Below are 21,663 nucleotides of genomic sequence, written 5' to 3' on the forward strand. Positions count from 1 at the left end.
GTGAGGTATCTATGATCCCGGCTAGGACGGACAACACTTGGCCTAGCTGTGCCACACCTCGGCCTAGATGTGCCACACCTCGGTCTAGGTCGCACCAATCCGGAACAAGATCACTTGGGTTCAAGGATAACATCTCGACCTAGATGATACACCTCTCGGCCTTGATGATACACCTCGGCCTAGAAAATGACATCTCAGCCAATATGCCAGGACGAAGGTAGAGGTCAACCAAAGTGGTTTCAAGGTGGTTCTGGCTTTAAGGTGACCTCGGCTAGACCCACCAGAAAGGAATAAGACTCAACAAGTAAATTTCACATAAGTACAAACCAAGACAAAAATCTCATTCTAGTTAAGACAAGTCAAGAAAATTCACTACTGCAACTTAGCAAATCAAGATTATACAAATGCTCATGCCCGAGGCTAAGGTGAGGAATGAGGGTCACTACAGACCTCCCCCTAAGGACTAAGTCCTTAGCAAAGTCATGGTGGCCAACTAGGCTAACCTAGTTGGTTAATAATTAGCAAGCTTGGGTATCATGCCTTGTGGATTTGGAACAGTTGAAGAAGTAAGCATCGCACACGAGACCACAGGATTTACGTGCCTAAGGTTATATTGTTATTTCTATGATTTGGCTTTGAAACTGTAAAAGAAAAGTTCTAGACTTGGATTTGAAGGGGTGATAGGCTGTTAAAATTTCATAACTGTGACAAGAATTTTTTAAACAAAATTATGGGATCCCAGTTTGTGTTTTGGTGGATAATGAATGGAATGTCACGCGTTAATGCCTTCTTCCACCTGTAGGGGTTACATTATGGTTAGCATTTGGATTTTGTCACCTTTTTCATGTGGCTTTGTTCTAGGAATCTTCATTAAATACTTTATGACAAAATAATTTTTTTAAGTTGAAGTGGTGGAAATGAGCATAGATTTGGTTGTCTTGACTAAATTTTTTAAATACTAAATAATTACTTGGGGATACTTTAGTGGTAATCAATATTTGAATGTTGGCCTAGCTTGTTTGAAGGTGGATGATAAAATAATTGTCGTCCTTGAAGAGTGGATGATAAAAAAGTTTGGCTCAAATTTGTTGGTAATTTGTGTAAGTTTCTGAAGAATATTGTGTATTCAATTGTAATTGTTTACAAATAGTTCATTAGTTTATATAGCCCTAAATCTATGATTGAACAAGGAAATACAAAGATTACACCTAATTCGTAACATTACGCCTAGTTCCTAATATACACAAACATGCCATATATACGCAATCATGCCATATATACAATATATTCTCACACCCCCGCTCAAACTCAAGGTGTTTTAGCAAATAATCACGGAGAGTTTGCTAAGAAGAAACTGAAATCGAGCGGTAGTGTGAATCTTAGTGAAAAAGTCCACAAGTTGCAAAGCCAAGGAGACGAAAGGAAGCGAGATAGAGCCAGACTGCAGATGTTGTCGAACAAAGTGATAATCAATCTCAATGTGTTTTGTCAGTTCATGAAAGACAGTATTGTGGGCGATCTAAATAGCATTATGATTGTTATAATAAAGAGAGGTCGGAGAAGACTGAGGTACACCCAAATCAGAGAAAAGACAACTAAGCCAAACAAGCTCAGAAGTAGCATGAGCCATAGCACAGTACTCAGCTTCGGCAGTAGAGTGAGCAACAACAGTTTGTTTCTTTTTTTTTCAAGAGATCAAGGAATCACCAAGAAACATACAGAAACCAGAGGTGGACTTGCGATCATTAACATCATTAGTCCAATCAGAATCAGCATAGGCCACCAAGTCTAAAGAGGAAGCAGAGAACAACAGTAGGCCCTGAAAGATGGTTACCTCAGAGATAGCGAAGAATGCAAACCAAAATAGCCCAATGGGTAGAGCGAGGAGCAGAACGAACTGACTAACCACATGAACAGCATAAGCAAGATTAGGACAAGTAACATTCAGATAAAGTAAACAACCCACAAGCTCGTGATAGAAAGTAAGATCATCCAGAAGGACACCATCAGTAGAGTTGAGCTTCACATTAAGCTCAATAGGTGTATTAGAAACCTTAGTATCAGTAAGACTAGTACGATGAATAACCTCATTAGCATACTTGGCCTGAGACAGAAAATAGCCCTTTGGAGAAGAGGCAACCTCAATACCAAGAAAATACTGCAGTGGACCCAGATCCTTCGTTTCGAAAATGCAGAAGAGATATTGCTTGACCTTAGAGATAGCAAAAGAGTCAGAGCTAGTGATGATCATATCATCCACATAGAGTAGAAGAACAACAAAACCAGTCGAGGGATGTCTCGGAAACAAAGCAAAGTCAGGAGCAGATGGATGAAACCCAAGCTTGATAACAGTAGTCTGAAAGCGATCATACCAAGCACGAGGAGACTGCTTCAAACCATACAGAGCACACCGAAGATGACAAACCTGTCCAGAAGAGTGGAGAAGGCTAGGGGGAGGACACATGTAGACCTCCTTAGTGAGATGACCATTAAGAAAAGGGGCAAATGTCTCCTCATAATCAATACCATACTCATGCGAGAAACCCTTGGCAACCAAGCGAGCTTTGTAGCGCTCGAGAGAACCATCAGAATGAGTCTTGACTTTATAGACCCATTTGCAACCAACCAGATTCTTGCTAGCAGGCAAAGGAACTAACTCCCAAGTGTTAGTCTTCTGCAAGACAAACAACTCATCCACCATACCTTGAACCCAACTAGGATCCTGACAGGCCTCTGCGTAAGACTGAGGTTCTAAAAAAGAATGAATAACAAACAAAAAAGTACAATAGGAAGCAGAAAAACATTTATTAGACCAACCCAACTTGTTTGGAGGACGACGCTCACGAGTAGGATATCAATGTGCAGGAAGATCAGAGTCGTTAGAAGCAAAATGAGCAACAACAAGAGTAAAGACAACTGATGGTGGAGGAGCCTATTACGAGAATAGACTAACAACAAAAGGGAATAAGAAGCCGAATGAAGAGAAGAAGCCATGGGTGATGCAGATGGAGAAGTAGGAATGGCCTCAGGAGGAACAATGGAGATGTACTCATAAGACAGGACGTCAAAAGGAAATGGGTCAATGTGAACCAAATCCTCTTTGGAAACAGGAGTAGTGAGAGGGGGAAGCTAAAAGTAAGACAGACGTTCAAGAAAGGCAACATAACATGAGACATAAAGGTGATGAGAGAGAGGTCGTAAGAGCAGTAGCCTTTTTTAGCAAGACTATAACACAAAAAGATACACAAGATAGACCAGGCACTGAGTTTGGTCCTATCTTTACGAGAAGGAAGACAAAACAAGCAAACCTAAAGACACACAGGAAGGAATAATTGGGAGGTTGGGAATATAGAGCCTTATAAGGGGATTGACTGAAGATTAGGGGAGTCGGCATGTGATTAAAGAGGAAAGCAGCGGTAAGAACTACCTCACCCCAGAATAGTGCCAGAACAAAGGCAGAGAGAATTAGAGATCGAGCTGTCTCAAGGAGATGACGGTGTTTACGCTTAGCACAAACATTTTGGGCAAGGGTATCAGTACAGGAGGTTTGGCGAATGATGCCCAATTTAGCCAAATGCTCACAGAATTCAGTTTTAAAGTATTCTCCACCCAAGTTAGACTGGAATATTTTAATTGTGGCCCCAAACTGTGTAGTGATCATAGACTGAAAAGTATGATATATCTGGTAAAAGTCAGATTTATGAGCCATAAGATAAACCCAGGTATAACAGGTACAATCACCAACAAAGGATACATAGTACGCAGAACCCCCTTTAGTGAGAACAGGAGAAGGTCCCAGACATCAATATGTGCAAGAAGCAGAAATAGAAGTACTGTTATTAAAAGGTAAAGTTATTGTTTTAACAAGTTTACATCCTCGACACTCATTCATTTGACTAGGAGAAACTTTACCTAACAATCCTGACTAAGCTAAAGACCGCAAGCGGTCAATAGACAAATGACCTAAGCGAGAATGCCATAAATAAAACTGACTCGACTGAGAATCTAACTAAAAATATGAAAGTACAAAGTGGGTGGTAGACAGAGGAAGATGCAGGCTTTCCACCACATAGAGATCTCCAACTCTACGACCAGTCCTAATCTGCTTCTTGGATACCTGATCCTGCACACAACAGACAAAAGAAGAAAAGATAACATCAAAACTAGAAGCATCAAGCTGACTGATAGAAAGCAAACTAACAGATAGTTGAGGAACATAAAGAACAAAGGGAATACTAACAGCAGACATGGCAAAGGGTAAGACAAACCCAATAGATAGAACAGACCTACCAGACCCATTAGTAGTATTAATAGTAATAGGAAATGGATGAGGGATACAGTTTTGGAGTAAGGAAAGATGAGGAGTCATATGATGAGAGACACCAGAATCAAAAAGCCAGACAAAGGAAGGAATACGTAAAGAGGATCCAAGCAAACTTGAATGAAGAGAAATGAGAGCAGAGGCAGATGAAGATGACTGAGAAGTGGACCAAAGATGCTGAAGCTGAGCAATCTGGGCACTTAAGGAAGCCAAGTCAGGATTAGAAGCCGGAGCAGATACAGTATAAGTAGCAGGAGGGCGAAAAGTACTCGGAGCAGGACCTCAGAACTGTGGCTGAGACGGTTGAGAACACAGAGCAAATTGACGGCCCTTCTTGTGATAGTTGTACTTCTAATGGCCCTTCTAATAGCAAAAGCACACTCATCCGAGGCTAGTGGCCCCTTATTGGGCTTTGCAATGGCCTGAAGCTGATGAGGTGGGGGTTCGATAGCAAAAGAGGCTGAGTAGGAGCCAAGAAGACAGATGGAGACATAGTCTGACTGGCCGTCTTAAGACAGGTTTCTTCGGAAAGGAGCTCACGAACAATAGCATTTACAGAGGGGAGAAGAGACCGATGAAGAATGCCACCACGGATAGCCTATTACTGAGGGGAAAGAGCCATTAAGAACTACACTAAACGACCCTGCTCCTAAAACTCAACATAAGTGTCTAGTACCTTGAGTCAGGTAGTTTCATGAGAGCTAATTGATCCCAGAGACCTGTGTTCTCAATATAGAAATCCTAAATAGTTTGATCCCGTTGGCGAGCACTTTGAATAGTTGTTTCCAATTCATACCGCTTGGCAAAGTTGGACTGCTGGTAAACACCCAGTAAATAATCCCACACCTCCTTGGCAGTATTGTATTTAGAAAATATCATTCTAATACGGTCATCCACAGAATTATGAAACTAGGTCAGAACTTGGGCATTATCACAATCCCAAGTACTATAAGAAGTCAGATATCCTTCTACCTTTGAGTCCAATGGCCGAGGAATAGAACCAGAAACGTAACTCCATTTTTTCTGATTAAGAAGAAAGTTTTTCATAACACTAGCCCAATAGGCATAATTGTTACTAGTGAGTTTGCACTCGATAGCTTGGGTTTTAGTGTCCGACATTATAATGAAACAAGGGTTATAGAATTAATGGGTTAAAATTATAATATTCAGAAGGTGCTGGGGTCAAACAATAATAAACCTAAAATAAGTTTTAAGTTTACTAACCCAAACCAGACGTTTAAGTTTACTAATCCAAACCAGACAACCACGAGCAGAGAGAGAGTAGTCGGAGAAGATCAGAGGAAAACCAACCGGGGAACCACGAGCAAAGAGAACAACAGTCGAAGAATACCAAAGGAAGCTTCGAAGCTCACTGTGTGCCACTCTACAACCAGAGAGAGACAGTCGGAGCATGATCGCGACGTTGGAGAGTGAGAAGGGTCACAACCACGGCTGCGATTTCAAAAGGAGGGACAATTGATGGCCACGAACCAGAGATTGAACCAAAATGGTTGATTCAAACTCAGATGAGGACTAGGGTTTCGAATGTGGCTTTGATACCATGTAAGTTTCTAAAGAATATTGTGTATTCAATTGTAATTGTTTACAAAGAGTTCACCAGTTTATATAGCCCTAAATCTATGACTGAAAAAGGAAATACAAAGATTACGCCTAATTCCTAAAATTATGCCTAATTCCTAATATACACAAACTTGCCATATATACGCAATCAAGCCATATATACAATATATTCTCACAATTTGAGCATAACACAAATTCAATTTATTGAACTCGAGCCTGCCTTGGATTAATTACCATAGTTGCCTTTCTACCAAGTGGTTATGTGCGAGGAATTATTCTGTTTTGCCAGAATTTGACATTGAACGTTTGCCTAACAAATAGGAGGGGCTAAATGAATATATGGCTTCAAAAATAAGAAAATAATGGAGAAATTGTATGATATTATTGGACGAGCACGTGGACATATGATATTCCGAATTTACTAGATAATTTTTGATTGTGTGCCCATCTTATAACAATGAGACACATAGTTAGTTTGTCTCCAATGTAGGAGAATGTATAAAAAATTAGTTATATGGCCCCATACACTTGAGAGGGAAAAAACAACATGAAATATAGGCCAATGCTATAGAATAATGCCTGCTTCTTGCCAATCACATTCTTAAGAAATCTCTCATCCACCCAAATTGGTTTCTGTCCTATCATATTTATAACAATTATCATGGGTAACTAGAGCAATGCAGTCCTTTAAAAAATAAATTTTAAAAAAATTATCAATAAATTTTATTTTCAAGAGTATTAATGAGTCCTATTAAATTTCAATGTGGACAGTTAAGTCTTATTTTTTTCTAATTTATTCTAAAAAAGTTCATTTTTTCTTTATAATATCTTTTATTCCAAGTTTACCGTTCTTATTAAAATATGAACAACAATTATATAAACAATTTTAATTTACTAACAAAAATATATTTTTTAATTGCAAAAATTGAACAAACTATATCAAACAAAATCATACTCACACAAATAAATATATAAAAATACCATTTCAGTAATAAATAAATAAAACAACTCAGGAAGGGTCTTGATTTCAAGCCAAACAATCCTTAATTCTTGACAATGCCTCAAAGTCCTCAAGACACAACTCATACAGTAGGAAACATGCAATGGTTTTGACAGTTGCAGTTTGCACCCAGGCACTCGCTGTCATACTCTCTCTCCTCTCAAAAAAGTTATACATCAGCTTTCCTACTTGAGACGAGCACTCGATCAAAATCGGCATTCAAGATCTTTCTACCATATCAGAATACCCCAGCTTTGTGTTTATTGATCATGTAAGAGAGCCCAGGCGATTCTTGAAGGATCAAGACTTGTCCAGCAAATATGCTTGCTATCTCTTTGTTCAAGCGGGAGAGGAATCCAGCCTTCTTCCACGCTGAACTACCCGAGGGACAAATGTAAAGCCACGAGTGTGGCGATGACCAAAGCTGATGGATGACGGAGAAGCATCTGACGTACTCAACTTTGAGACCACTGAAACAAGGCCATCAATGGTTTCTTGTTCCACTTGCATCGCACTTGAAGCCTCCTCATCCCTCTTGTGAGCTGATTGTTTGCGTTGGTTCTTCTGTCTCTGTTTCTTCGATGTGTGGGCCTTCTTAAAGAACTCAAATGAAGTGGGGAATTTGTGCTTGTCTACAAGATGTTGCTGCCGACTTTTGTAGCTCTTCAGCTTCACACCACAGCCGTCAACAAGGCATTCGTACTGTCACACAGAAAACATACATCGATGTTAGTACTCACTGTATCTATATATCAGACACATAGTCACACACCACACTTTGAACACCATAATGGAGCTTCTATTTGCTATACCAAAATATCATCCGTTAGCAGCATGAGATTAATGCAATATTACAGTTGAAGTCATGCAAATGGTATATAATCAATTGGTAAAGCTGTAATGATGACACATATAACACATGCACAAAGCACATTAATCATACAGCACCAAATGATTTTGAATTTTAGGGTAATAGAATCTATGTTACATGAACTTGGGTACCAGAATCGAGTGCATTGGGGGTGGGTGCATGTCCAAGTGTCAAGACTTTCATAAATTTAGGATATTAAAATATGTATTAAAAAAGTTAGATATAGAAACGGGGACATGTCATAGACACATATACTACATATTGTACACTATTGTTAGATAAGATGTTGTAAGTTATGTAGAAATGTACTTAAAATTAAATAAGATTTAGAGAAAATATGAAAAAAAAATTCTCTTATCCAAGGCTAAAAATGTTCTTTACTAGCAAATGTAAGTTTCTTCTTCAAATATAGTAACAAATTAGAGGATGCAAGTGTCTACTGGTGTCAGACACATCCTACACCCTTACCTTGTCATGTCCGTTAAGACACATAAACTGAAAGTAAAAACACAAATGCACAAGCAAATTAATCATGCAGCACCAAGTGATATCAAATTTTTGTAGAACTCTAGGGAAAAGTTATGCTTGCTGCTAGCTATGTTCTAATGAAAGATGCAGAGTCAACTGAGCATTGAAGAGGCCCTTTGTACCACCCAAAAAATAAGAAAATAAAAATAAAATAAAATTACCATAGCAAAGCCACGCGCAACTTTTGCTTGAAAGAAAGAATCGTGTGCTTCAGACACATGTATGCTGAGAAGGCGTGATGTAGGGTACACTCTTGAACAAACTGAGCAAGATGCAGTGTGCCGTGCATTGTAGTGATCTTCAAAGACATCCAAAGAATTCAAACGAGCACCACAACCAACAATCGGACAAAATACTTCCCTGGTCAGACATCAGTTTTAGCAGAAGTTAATTATTTAGTATGAAAATACAGACACAGGTGTCCAAAGTCTCCAAACTGAGCTGACGAAACAGACTCAAAATAAACACACTGATGATCTCAAACATATGTTCCCCACATTGGCAAACTGAAGCACCGTAATTACTTGTGGCTGGTCAACCCAAAATTCCAACTTGGCCAAATCAATCAGACCGCTGAACAGCAAATTAAATCTGATTCTGTATCTGCAGGCTGACACCCATGTCAAAAAACACATGCTTACAAGTATAGGCCAATTGTATTACTGAAGCAAAGAAGAAAAACAGGGCAATGGTCCTTCTGAGACTAGAGACAGGCCTGAAAAATTGACACGCCACATGGACATCGGCGTCCAATACGTGTTGGACGCAAACATGGTGGCACCCAATTTGAAGTGTCCATGCTTCCTAGATAGTGACCTTTTCCTCCTCAACCATTAATTACTTTCTTGCTACATCCATGTTACAAGATTCCAGGAACTTCCAATAATGAAAACATAACTAATGACTATGCAATGACAATACGACTTATTTTTTGTATTTGCAGCTAAAATTGGAGTAGGACAGCATATAAAGAAAATAGCATCTAACCATTAATACCTGTTTTCCTCATCTTCCATACTTTGAAGTTGTTGCTTTTCATCCTCATTAATGTCCAATGCAACCTAAACGTTGAGTAGAACAAAGTTAAAAAATAATCAAGTTCAATTTATTTTTGCAGGAAACCAAAAACAGTGGTGGAAAGGGTAACCATAACTGGTCAAAGCTTTGGTATTATCAGGGAATACAAAAGAAGCCTGATGATCAAGTTGTTTTTAGAAATAATCATTTATACGACAGATGTGCTGAGCAAATAATGACCCAAAATGAAGGAAAATTGTGAACAATGAAAACAAGCCTCATTGACTTTAATAAAAAGACAACTTGTAGCAGATAGAGACTATTTTCTTTTTTTTTGAAAGTCAACAAGAAGTTTTATTAAAGAAGAAAGTGTGGAGGACAAGAAGTCCTCATACAATGAACAAGAACCCAATCAGAATAAAAACAACTATCAAAAAAGAAAGAGAAAACAAGAAAATCCAAACACTAGGGTTGCAAACAGCAAACCAATCCCTAGAAATCAAGAAAAGTGGAACTCCTTTAAACGGAGGAGACACAAAAGCCCAAAATTAAGCCAAAAAACCAGCCCTATCCCACAAAGAATCTACAGCAGCCTCCTTTCCATCAAAGATCCTTGAATTCCTTTCCAGCCAAATAATCCAGAAAATAGCACAAACAATACAAGACCACAAGGTTTTGGCTTTCTTAGAGCCACCGAACCCATCAAACTTAACAAGAAGCATATGTGTGCAATCCCGTGGAGCAGCCCATTTAACATCACACAAACCAAATAGATGCTGCCACAACTGTATAGCCACCGAACAATGAAGAAAGAGATGATCCGCTGATTCCGAACTCCTCTTGCACATCACGCACCATTGATGGCAAAGATAGTGGTTAGACCTTCTCCTTTGGAAAAGGTCATTGGTCATGACACCTCTATGAGCTATGGACCACATGAAAAACTTCACTTTATGAGGAACACCCGTTTTTCAGATTTTCATATGAAGAGGAAACAAAGGAACGGAGGACTTATCAATGAGATTGTCAAACAAAGATTTACAAGAAAAGACCCCTGAAGAACTGATATTCCACACCCTTTTATTGAGAGATAAAACTAAGGAAACCCCATCAATCAATGTCAACAAAGATGCCAACTCAAGAGACTCCCTATCACTTAGATTCCTAAGGAAATTGAAATTCCAAGAGATTGGTGCCACATTAGAACATGCCACCGACACAATTGACACATTTCGTGCATGAACCAATCGATATAAAAGTGGAAAAGCTTTGTCAAAAGATGTCTCCCCCACCCAAACATCCTCCCAAAATCAAATACTGGCCCCATCACCCACTTTCATAGACACAAACCGAGACACAATGGGAAACAAACGACAGATAGACTTCCACGGAGAATGACAATTGCCTCTGCTAACCACAATAGAATCTCTACCATTAGCCTGAATTTCGTACTTGCTTTTAATAATAGAACACCATAAAGACTCACTTTTCTCGGGAAATCTCCACAACCATTTGCTCAATAGGGCAATGTTTCTAGCAACAATGTTCCCAATAGCAAGACCCCCTTTACGCCAAGGAAGAGAGACAACCTCTCAACTAACTAAGTGATCCCTCTTACCCTCATCACACCCCTCCCACAGAAAATCTCTCAACAATTTCTCAATTTGCCTTACAAAACGAACTGGTATCTTGAAAAGGGACAAAAAATAAATAGGAATACAACTCAACACTGATTGTACCAAAGTGTATCTCCCACCCCAAGCCAACAATGCTCGCTTCCAACCCTCCAATCTTTTCCCAATCTTAACAAGGACTGGATCCCAAAAGGCCTCTATTTTAGGATCGCTACCCAATGGGAGCCCCAAATACTTGAGAGGGAACTTCTCAATGGGACAACCCAACACATCTGCTATACGAAACTCGCAACTATGCTCAAGATTAATACCTACAACACAGCTCTTAGTGAGACTGACCTTAAGACCGGATAAAACTTCAAAGATCCTCAAAAGCATAAGTAGATTACAGACCATACTTTCCTCCTTAGAAGAGAAAAATAGGATATCATCTCGCAAACTGCAAATGAGTCACACTAATCAAATCTCTACCCACCACAAACCCCTCAATAACCCCCTTATCCCTAGCAACATCAATTAACCTCCCCAACACGTCAACCACTATGATAAATAAAAATGGTGATAATGGGTCTCCCTGCCTTAATCCCCAAGACGCATGAAAAGAAATTTCTGCTTTTCCATTCACAATAACCGACATATTGCACGATGACACACACACCCCCAAACCCACTTCCTCCACCTAAAACCGAAACCCTTCCTTTCCAAAACAAAGTCCAAAAAACCCCAATCCACATAATCATTTGCTTTCTCAAAGTCTACCTTAAATACTACCCCCTCCTTATGTAACGCTCTATATTCTTCCACAACCTCATTGGCCACTAGGACCACATCCAAAATTTGCCTTCCATGCACGAAGGCGCCCTGTGAAGCAGAAATCGTTTCCCCAAGAACATCTCTAATTCTTTCGCACAGAACTTTCCCCAAAATTTTGTAAAGCGATGTAACCAAGCTAATGGGCCTGAAATCCCCAATCTTCACCGACTTCTCCTTCTTGGAAATAAGGCAAATGAAAGTTGCGTTGGTGCAAAGGTTAACCTCCCCACTCTCGAAAAATTCACCGAACACTCTCATTAAATCTCCTTTCACAACGTCCCAACAATTTTGGAACAATGCCATTGAAAAATCATCCGGGCCTGGAGCCTTTCAGATAGAGACTATTTCAGCCAAAGATATAGCAAGAATACAAGCACAGACGACAACAAAGAATATACTTGATGCTGATAATAATAACTACAGGGTGCACAATAGTGGTTTCAACAAATCAATATTGAATGAACTTGAAACAACCAAAGTGAGTCAAAAAATTAAATTGGACAAGAAATTACAATCCACTGACACATTGGCTTCTAGCCGTCTACAACACTATGAACCGCCATGACACAAATTTTATTAGTTCTCTAGTACATCTATTATCAAATGAAGAAAATAAATAGTATTCAAAAGAAACAAGAATTAATGCTCCAAATTCATGCTCCAAACACAATGTTAATGGATAGGAATGTAATGATTGATAAAGTCTACGATATGGGTAGATTTGTACATGAGGTGATTGCAATTCGTTTATTTAGGGAACCCTCCCTTTTTTCCCCTCTCAAAATTCAAACAAACTGATGATTGAAGTTCTTCTATTAAAATCGTGTTGGGTCTAATTGACAGGTTTTGATTTTTGTTAAAATTTAGTTCATTTAGGTCTAAAATTTTTGTTAATTGAGAGGTTTTGATTTTGTAAAGCAACACATAGATGGTTACTAAAACCCAAAAAGGTCTCAAAAGACGGATTTGTTCTTCCCATTCACCCAAGTATCAAGTATGCAGGGAACCCAAAAAGAAAAAGTTGTCATTCAAACCAATAGGGGCCTTCACTCTACTCCCCACCCCTCTTTCACAATACAAATGTGCTTTGATACATCTAGTCTATCACTTGACTAATCTACTATTGCTATGTATGTATGGTTTGCAGTGAATTCTGAAATTAATGCATACTTTCTTCGAACGCTAAGCATTGGCAAAACTACGACACGCATCACATGGAACTAAATTGTTTAGCCACCTGAGTAGGCAGTTTTGGAGAGCTATCTCACAATTCTTTCGATAAACTTCACGGAAGAGCCAGAGAATGGGTCGGGTTTTTTGGGGTTTCGCGGGCAAATTATTGATTTTAAACTCAACTAGTGAAACAATTTCATACTTTACCCTAACAGTTTTGACCTACATATCCCTATAATTTACCAAATGATATAAATGCTCTCCCAAACCTTTTTATTAAAATCGGGTGGGAACAAATACAATCGGGTTGGGTAATTTTGCCATCCCTGGGACGACTGAGCTTTGAGATGCTAGGCTCTAAGTGAGGTCAAGCATAAATATTTTCTTTTTAAAAATCGTAGAAAATTATCGCCATTTTATTAACTTGACTTAGTATTTTTCTATTTTGTCATTCTAACTGAAGAAATTATTTCCATTTGTACCCCAAAAAAACTTTTGTTGGCATCATTTTGAGCAGCCAGAAATTTCATATGAATAGGATATAATATTGGGGTGATCTTCAGATGGGCAACAAAAAAATAATTAAAAAAAAAAAAAATCATCGATTCCATGAAACGCATATGAATTGAAACGTTGAGACCTGTTTGGCAAGAAGCTCTCGTTCAATGTTGCCTGATGCAAAAAAGGAAGAGTCGGGACTGAAATGTCGAAGAACTGGACTCCAGTACGGAAACCCTAACGGTGTTCGGTTCTCTATAATATCCATCATCGCCATGTGATGTGATTAGATGAGATGAGATGAGATCAGATGTGGGTGTGATGATGATGAGTCTCTTTCTGTGTAGTTGCGTTTCTTGCGCTTCCAACTCCTATAGAACATGGCAATGTGAAATGAAAAGCGCCGGTACATACATACATACAGCTTCTGGTGCGTACTTGGATTTGGGTTGGGCTTCAACGAGCTTGGTCCGCTTTCATTATTCTCTGGGCCCAATTGGGATTTGGGCTGTTGCGGGATTCAAGCCATGCCTTCTGTGCTTTTTTTTTTTTTTTTTAACAAGTAGTAGTAGGAGGATTGGAAAGGAAAATTAGCCTGTGTTTGGTTGTGTTTTGTAAATGTGATTTGAGAGTATGAATTGTATTTTGAGTTTATGGGTTGTAGAATTATGATTTGAGTGTAGAAAATTTGTTTGGTTATGATTTTTAAATAGAGTTTTGAATTGTGTTTTGAAGATGTATTTTGAATTATGTTTTGAAAGTTTGATGTGACATATGAAAGGTGAAAATTTGTTTGGTGATGTGTTTTGAAAGTAATTTTCAAAACTTAATTCAATCAATAATTTATCATCAAACACACAACTCATATATCGATATCGATATCTATATTTTTTATCAACAATAATAACCAAACTATTTTTAAAATACTGAAATTAAACATTGATTTTTTTTGTCAATTATTTTTTTTAGTAATTTTTTTGAATAATTGTGATTTCGAAATAATTTTTTCATTTTAAAATAAACCGATGTCAATTTTTTCTGCCAATTAATTTTTCTATCAATTCATTTATAAAATACGTTTTAAATTTTTTTCTAACATTTTGTTAAAGTCAACAACTTTTGAAAATACATATTAATAAATAAGGGATAAATATACTAACTTTCATATTTTAAAATACAAATCATAATATAAATCTTATAAAATATTATCAATTTATTTTTCATTTATTACATTTTTTGTAATTTAGTACAGATGTGTAACAGAAATGCACTCTATTATTGTCCACGAAGAGCTCATATAATTGTAGGAATTGACATGTGAAATGACCATTATGCCCCTCTGAACTTAAATGAGAAGTGATGATATAAAACAAAATACAAAGGGTAAGATCGTAATTTCACTTACCTAATATATACTCCCTATTATATAATAGCTGTGTTCTAACAGTGATGGAAAGAAAAAGCAGAGGACGCATGTGATATTGATTTGAAAAAAGTAATAATATTATATTTAACAAATAAAAAGTAAAAAAAAAAAAAAAAATCCTACAATTATATGAACCTGACCCTTCTGAACCTCACCCTTCCTATTAAATCTGAATCTCCTTCTATTTACCGCACCAACTTCACCTTCTCGGAAGCACCTTCTCCAGTTACATCACAGAATTAAATTAGACAAATAGAAGATATCCACCATCTGGTTAGGTCCTCCTTCTCCACTTCCATAATTTACAGGTGAGATTTTGATGCCAGTTCATCTTCATATTTGGTTCAAACATGAGCTTCAGAAATTCAGACATGAGCTTCAGAAATTAGCTTCACTGAAGGGGGAGGGGAGGACGACCGGCCGGTCATCCCGTGGGACTTCCGCCCGGTCATCCCGGCCCAGTCACTTTTCATTTCTGTTCCATTTTCATAAATCTGTTCCATTTTCATTTGTTATATTTTCTAATATCTGTTTTAAATTTTTCGCACTATCATTTATTTTTCTAATTATCAGTTTCTAAGTTATAATAAACTCTATGAATCAAACCCCAATGACAAATATTATTCCTTATGATTTTTTTTTTTTATACAAATCTGTTTCTTTGGAATCTGCCTAATTAAATTTTGTCACCAAATTTTTTTATATTTATTTTTTTCATAAAAATAAGTTTGTATGCATAAAAAGATACTAATGTTTGATATATTTTTCATTCATTTTTCTTACCTCTCGTATATTTTAATATACATTTTTCTTTCACTTTTACAGTCATCATGCCAAGAACAATCATGCCAAGAACAAAACGAACCAGACCCGAAGTTGGTGAATCGTCAAACCCTGTACCACCACCACAGCAACAAGATGATGGCTATCCAACTAATGATTTTGCAACATATCATTATGAACAAGCCTATGAACATTTCATTCGTCGACCAATTGTTACGGGGAGAAACGTAAAACTGCCTTCTCAATATGATTCACTCTTAATTGGCAAATTAGATACAATGGGATGGTTACCATTAAATAATTTACCAAGTAAGATATATCCCCGTCTTGTACAATTATTTTATGTTCACTTGACAGCGGGTGACCAACAAAATGAACCGTGGAGTCTTACCTCTTATGTTAAGGGGAAAAGAATCACACTCTCTCTGCGTCGTTTTGCACAAATTATTGGAGTCGAAACAGGAGATTTACAATGTTATTTTCAAAATGAGTCTGCCTTAGAAAAAATTGTTGATGATGTCACTCAGATTTATACCACAATTTGTGACAATCGATTTAGCGGCACTAATTTAAAAGTCAGCCATTTAAAACCTCACCTTCGTATTCTCCATCGATGGATAGTTGAAAATGTCACCCCCAAAAAATGACATTATAATACTGTTGCATGTTTTCAAGTTTATTTGTTATATTGTTTTGAAATTGGACAAAAAATAGATTTATGCTTTATATTACTAAAAGAAATGATGGTTGCAAAATTGGATACTCTGAGTGGCCGGTCCCTACCTTTTGGAACTTTACTAACCATAATTTTCAAAGCCCATGATGTGAACCTTGAAGATGAAGTATGGATCAAAATCACTTCACCAATTTCTGAATATACACTGACCCGAGCTGGTGGTTCTGACACGTTGATGGGCTCTCTTAATCTTCAAAATGAGCCAATACCTGATGAGGAAGAACCCAATGACAATGCCATGCCACCAAATGAACAACCCCGTTACTGGACAGATTATTTAGCCTTGGAACAAGAACGGTACAATCAGCGCCTACAATGGGAACAACAAATGGCTAATCAGCTCAATACACTGGGTACTCGGTTTGATGAATTTGGTACTCGATTCGATGAAATTGCCACCGCTCAGAACTCACTAATTCATCAATTTGGTGAGTTCCGCGTAGACTCCGAGAGACGTGCTGAACTGACAAGGAACCGCATTGATCTGATTGACCATCGAGTCACTCAGCTGTACCATCAACATTTCCCTCCACCTCCAACACCACCTGATAAGGATGCTTAACTTGTTTAAAAATCATACGGTTGTTATATTTTTTTCCCTTATTTTTGTTTTGCTTATTTATTTGGTGAGTTTTGTTGTGATTGTTTTACTTTTGTTATTTTGTTATAAACTTTTCTATTCACGTAATGAATACGAACGAGGGGTTTTTTTTGGAAGCATTTAATTACACAATTATAATGTTAATAAATAGTATGTCATACATGTCTATTAAAATCTTCATTTCAATAAAAAAAATAAAAATTACACAATTATTAAATAATTTGTGTGCATCAATTAATAGAAAAAATGAAATTAATGTTCTGAAATTAAATACAACAACTTATAATGTAATAATAAACATGTGTACTAAAAAAACAAATATTTAATAATAAACATTCTTTTTTTTAATGAAAAGGGAAAAAAAAAATTCATATAAGCAAAAAAAAATATATTTAATAATAAACAATCAGGGGATATAAAAAAGTAAAATATAATAATTATTTTATGTTATTTAATTTATTATTATTATTATTCTTATTATTTGTTACACTTTTAAATGGTGAACTTATCACCACCACCACCAACCATCCACTTGCTACCACCACCCATCACCACCCACCACCCACCTACCACCACCACCCACCACCCACTTGCCACCACCACCCACCTGCCACCACCACCCACCACCACCACCCACCACCCACTTACCACCACCACCCACCACCCACCTGCCACCACCACCCACCACCTACCGCCACCCGCCACCCACCACCCACCACCCACTTGCCACCACCACCCACCTGCCACCACCACCACCCACCACCCACCTGTCACCACCACCCACCACCCACCTGCCACCACCACCCACCACCACCCATCACCACCCACCACCCACTTGCCACCACCACCCACCACCTACCTGCCACCACCACCCACTACCACCCACCTACCACCACCCACCACCCACCTACCACCACCACCCACTTGCCACCACCACCCACCGCCACCCACCACCCATCTGCCACCATCACCCACCACCCACCACCCATCTGCCACCACCACCCACCACCCACCTACCACCACCACCCACCACCCACCTGCCACCACCACCCACCACCCACCACCCACCGCCACCCACCACCCATCTGCCATCACCACCTACCACCCACCTACCACCACCACCCACCACCACCCACTGCCCACCACCCACCACCACCCACCACCCACCGCCACCCACCACCCATCTGCCACCGCCACCCACCACCCATCTGCCACCACCACCTACCACCCACCTACCACCACCACCCACCACCACCCACCACCCACCACCCACCTACCACCACCACCCACCTGCCACCACCACCCACCACCCACCGCCACCCACCACCCATCTGCCACCACCACCCACCACCACCCACCACCTACCTACCACCACCTACCTACCACCACCACCCATTACCCACATACCACCACCACCCACCACCCACCTGCCACCCACCGCCACCCACCACCCACAACCACGTTTAATTTAATGACAACATATTTATTTCTAACAGTTATTAAGAAACACATTGCATATTAATAACAACATATTTAATTGTCTTTGGTAGACTATACATAAATTTGCATATTACACATTGCATGAACAGCATATTTAACTACACATGTACTAAGAAAACCATTATCTTCAGTGCCCATGGTGAACATGATTTTGCCACATAGCAGTAGTAATTGCATCCCTAACGTTCGATTGGGACGTTAACCCATGTTGTGACATGTCAACGTAGTCAGGTTGGTCTCCAGGAAGCCCGTCTGCTTCTGCTTCTGCGGCCATTTCATTATCAGCTTCCATAAAGAATGGATCCATAACTGCATGCAAACGGATCCAATTATGCACTACACAACATGCAATCACGAGAGGCCCTTGTCGTGTAGACTTGTAATTTGGCATGGACCGCAATATTGGGAAGCGCTTCTTCAAAACACCAAATGTTCTTTCTATGATGTTGCGTAATGACGAATGTCGGTGGTTAAACAATTCCTTAGGTCCTGCATAACGATGGCCACGAAACTCTTGCAAGTGATATCGTTGAGACCGAAATAGAGCAAGAAATCCAGGCATGTTCGTGAAACCAACATCAACTAAATAGTACTTGCCTACATGTAAATAATGAATACATAGTTCTGTCAATTGATATGTATAAAAACAACCAAGGAAAAAAGTATACAGTATGTTGTTCAGGGACAGTCACCATTGGGTGGGTGTGGGAACTGTAGATCAGCTCGTGTAATAGAGTCAACCAGAATAGCGTTGTCGTGAGCCCTACCTTCCCATCCAGAATTAATAAATGTGAACAACATATCGAAGTTGCAAGCTGCGAGTACATTTTGCGATACCGTTGCTTTTCGACCGCGGAATGTATGTTGTCTTGAAGCAGGGACCTATGCATCCACCAATGTGCCATCGATAGCACCGACACAATCCTAATTGACAGATATCAGCCTTTGATATTGAAAGCGAAACAAACTGATTGATTTTACTTTCATAATTAAAAAATAATAATATTTATTAACCCTTATGGATATGAACAAATTTACAGGACAGTCACACTGTTCGTACCTTGAACCAGGGAAAAAACCGCCTGTCATTTAAAATTTTTCCTGGGATGTCCTCTAGGTTACGTGGTTTGATAACCGATGATGAAAGCTTGCACAATGCCTGCATAACAATTTTTATGTGCCGACAAATTGTTTCCGTTGAGTGTTGAAATCTATCTGCCATTATTCGATGGCGATCATTTTGTGCAAAAGTGTATAAAAAAATTCCAAGCGATTCCTCCACACTTATATGCATATGTTCAGTATCGATAAAGCCATTATGGAGTAAAGTGTCTTTCAATAAAATGAATGTTTGTGCATCCATTCGCATAACGTTTATCATTTTTTCTGGATGGCCATTTAATAGGTCGAAGATGTAATCATCACCTCTGAATGGACACGTTCGCTGCGGTCGACGACTACTTGACGCGTTGATATGGTCATGCATTACAGCAATCATCAAGAAATCCATAAAATCATCAACAACCTCATCCTCCTCTGATGAGAGCTCCATTGTATTGTTTTCTCTGTCGGATGACATATGCCTTTGTCTACATCACAGTAAAAGCATACATATAAAATATGTTATTCATGCAGTAACAGTTAGCGTTATTGGTGAAACAGTAAAATTCAGAGGATAACAAAATTTATTTAACACATGGTCATATTATAATAACTTCCATAGTTTTAATATAACAGAAAACACTTAAAAGTTAAAAAAAAAAAAAAAACATACGAACATAGAAAAGGAAAGAGGATATGATGGAATGAAAAAAATAAGAATTAAAACCAAATCAGGGATAATGAAATGATCAAACAGTTCAGCCAAGAAGATTTGCTAACACAAGCAAAACAGGGATAATCTCAGTTCACTGCAAAGCGAGGATCATGGCTAGGCGCAAATGGGTAGGAGTGCGCATGAAAAACCTTCGCCATTCCTTATCCTTGAACAGTGTCAGTGCCCTAACGTACTGCAACGGTGGTATGTCCCCAAGCTCAAGCAATGCATCTTGACATGCATCAAAGGAATAATCATCACCACCTGCACTTACAGCCTCAGTCTCATTTTCTCGTGCACGTGAATGTCCTGTTTTGGCTTGTATATAGGATGTGAAAGCAGCACACACATCATCAAACCCACTTGACCGTGACTTTTTGGAACGACCACTGTCAGTCTGGCTGGTTGCAGGGCCTCTCTTGTGACTTTTGCCCTTTGCTGGATCTATATACTCATCCCCGAATAAGTCAACAGGAATGGCCTCAGCAGCATTACTCCCACTAGCGTTACTCCCACCAGCGTTACTCCCACCAGCATCAACGTTCCAAAATTTATTTAACATGTCGTCTTCTTCTTCTGAGTCAAGGGGTCCTTGTGTGGATGCACGAGACAGGGCCCCTATAGCACAACAATTTTTAACAATTTCTGCCATTTCCTGAAAATATTCAAACCCTTTTGTCCTAAACTTCTTCACATTTCTACTAGCCTACAACAAGTACAAAACAAGAATTAAGCATTGTGTATATCATGAAACGTTTAAAATAAAATTAGAAAATAGTACAGATTAATGGAAAACCTTATCCCAAAATTCATCGGGTGCAACAACAGTGCCTATAATAGGATCCCATCCTAGACCAGTCTGTGCCTGGAGTCGCTTGAATGTCTGGTAATCAGCTTTCAAGCGCTGATATTTTTGGCGCACCTTAACACCTGTATACCGAAATCCATATATGTTGTGCAACTGATTTGCATAATGATTCCAATGCCTAATTGTCCACGAAGTAGTACGACCCGTTGTTTGATTGTTTCTAACCTCATCTCTCAACATATTTATTAATTTCGTTTCAATTCTGGGTGTCTACATTTTGGTGTTCTCATTGTCATCGGAATTATTTCCATCCATCTATAAATATACAAATTATATTTAAACTAGTTTGGAATGAATATACAAGCAAAACAAAGTATTTTAAAGAACACTGCGATGGATATACAACAATAACAGTGCAAAATGATTTGAAGGAGAACACAGATAAAGGAAAAAGAACAGATTATTTTATTTCAAGGAAAAAAGTACGTAGCAGATTAATTGAATTTAAATAGCAGAAATATAATCACAAAAAAAAAACATTCAGATAGCAGAAATAT

At 38.6% G+C, this 21,663-nt stretch overlaps 2 protein-coding genes across 2 annotated transcripts; both read right to left on the bottom strand.

Annotated features, from left to right (window-relative positions):
- Nucleotides 1-6,841: 6,841 nt before the first annotated feature.
- On the bottom strand, nt 6,842-13,882 carry LOC114306372 (nucleic acid binding / zinc ion binding protein). The gene is made up of 4 exons (XM_028251583.2): nt 13,579-13,882; nt 9,298-9,362; nt 8,463-8,661; nt 6,842-7,604 (listed from the first exon to the last, which is right to left on the bottom strand). Exons 1-4 carry the CDS (start codon nt 13,711-13,713, stop codon nt 7,242-7,244), a joined length of 762 nt encoding a protein of 253 aa, XP_028107384.2. The 5' UTR covers nt 13,714-13,882; the 3' UTR covers nt 6,842-7,241.
- Nucleotides 13,883-18,609: 4,727 nt separating this feature from the next.
- On the bottom strand, nt 18,610-21,346 carry LOC114298944 (uncharacterized). The gene is made up of 5 exons (XM_082924133.1): nt 21,095-21,346; nt 20,448-21,004; nt 19,944-20,071; nt 19,175-19,249; nt 18,610-19,079 (listed from the first exon to the last, which is right to left on the bottom strand). Exons 1-5 carry the CDS (start codon nt 21,344-21,346, stop codon nt 18,610-18,612), a joined length of 1,482 nt encoding a protein of 493 aa, XP_082780259.1.
- Between the last annotated feature and the right edge of the window lie 317 nt (nt 21,347-21,663).

Source organism: Camellia sinensis, chromosome 4, assembly GCF_055761805.1.
Source record: "Camellia sinensis isolate YWXY chromosome 4, ASM5576180v1, whole genome shotgun sequence".
NCBI lineage: Eukaryota > Viridiplantae > Streptophyta > Magnoliopsida > Ericales > Theaceae > Camellia > Camellia sinensis.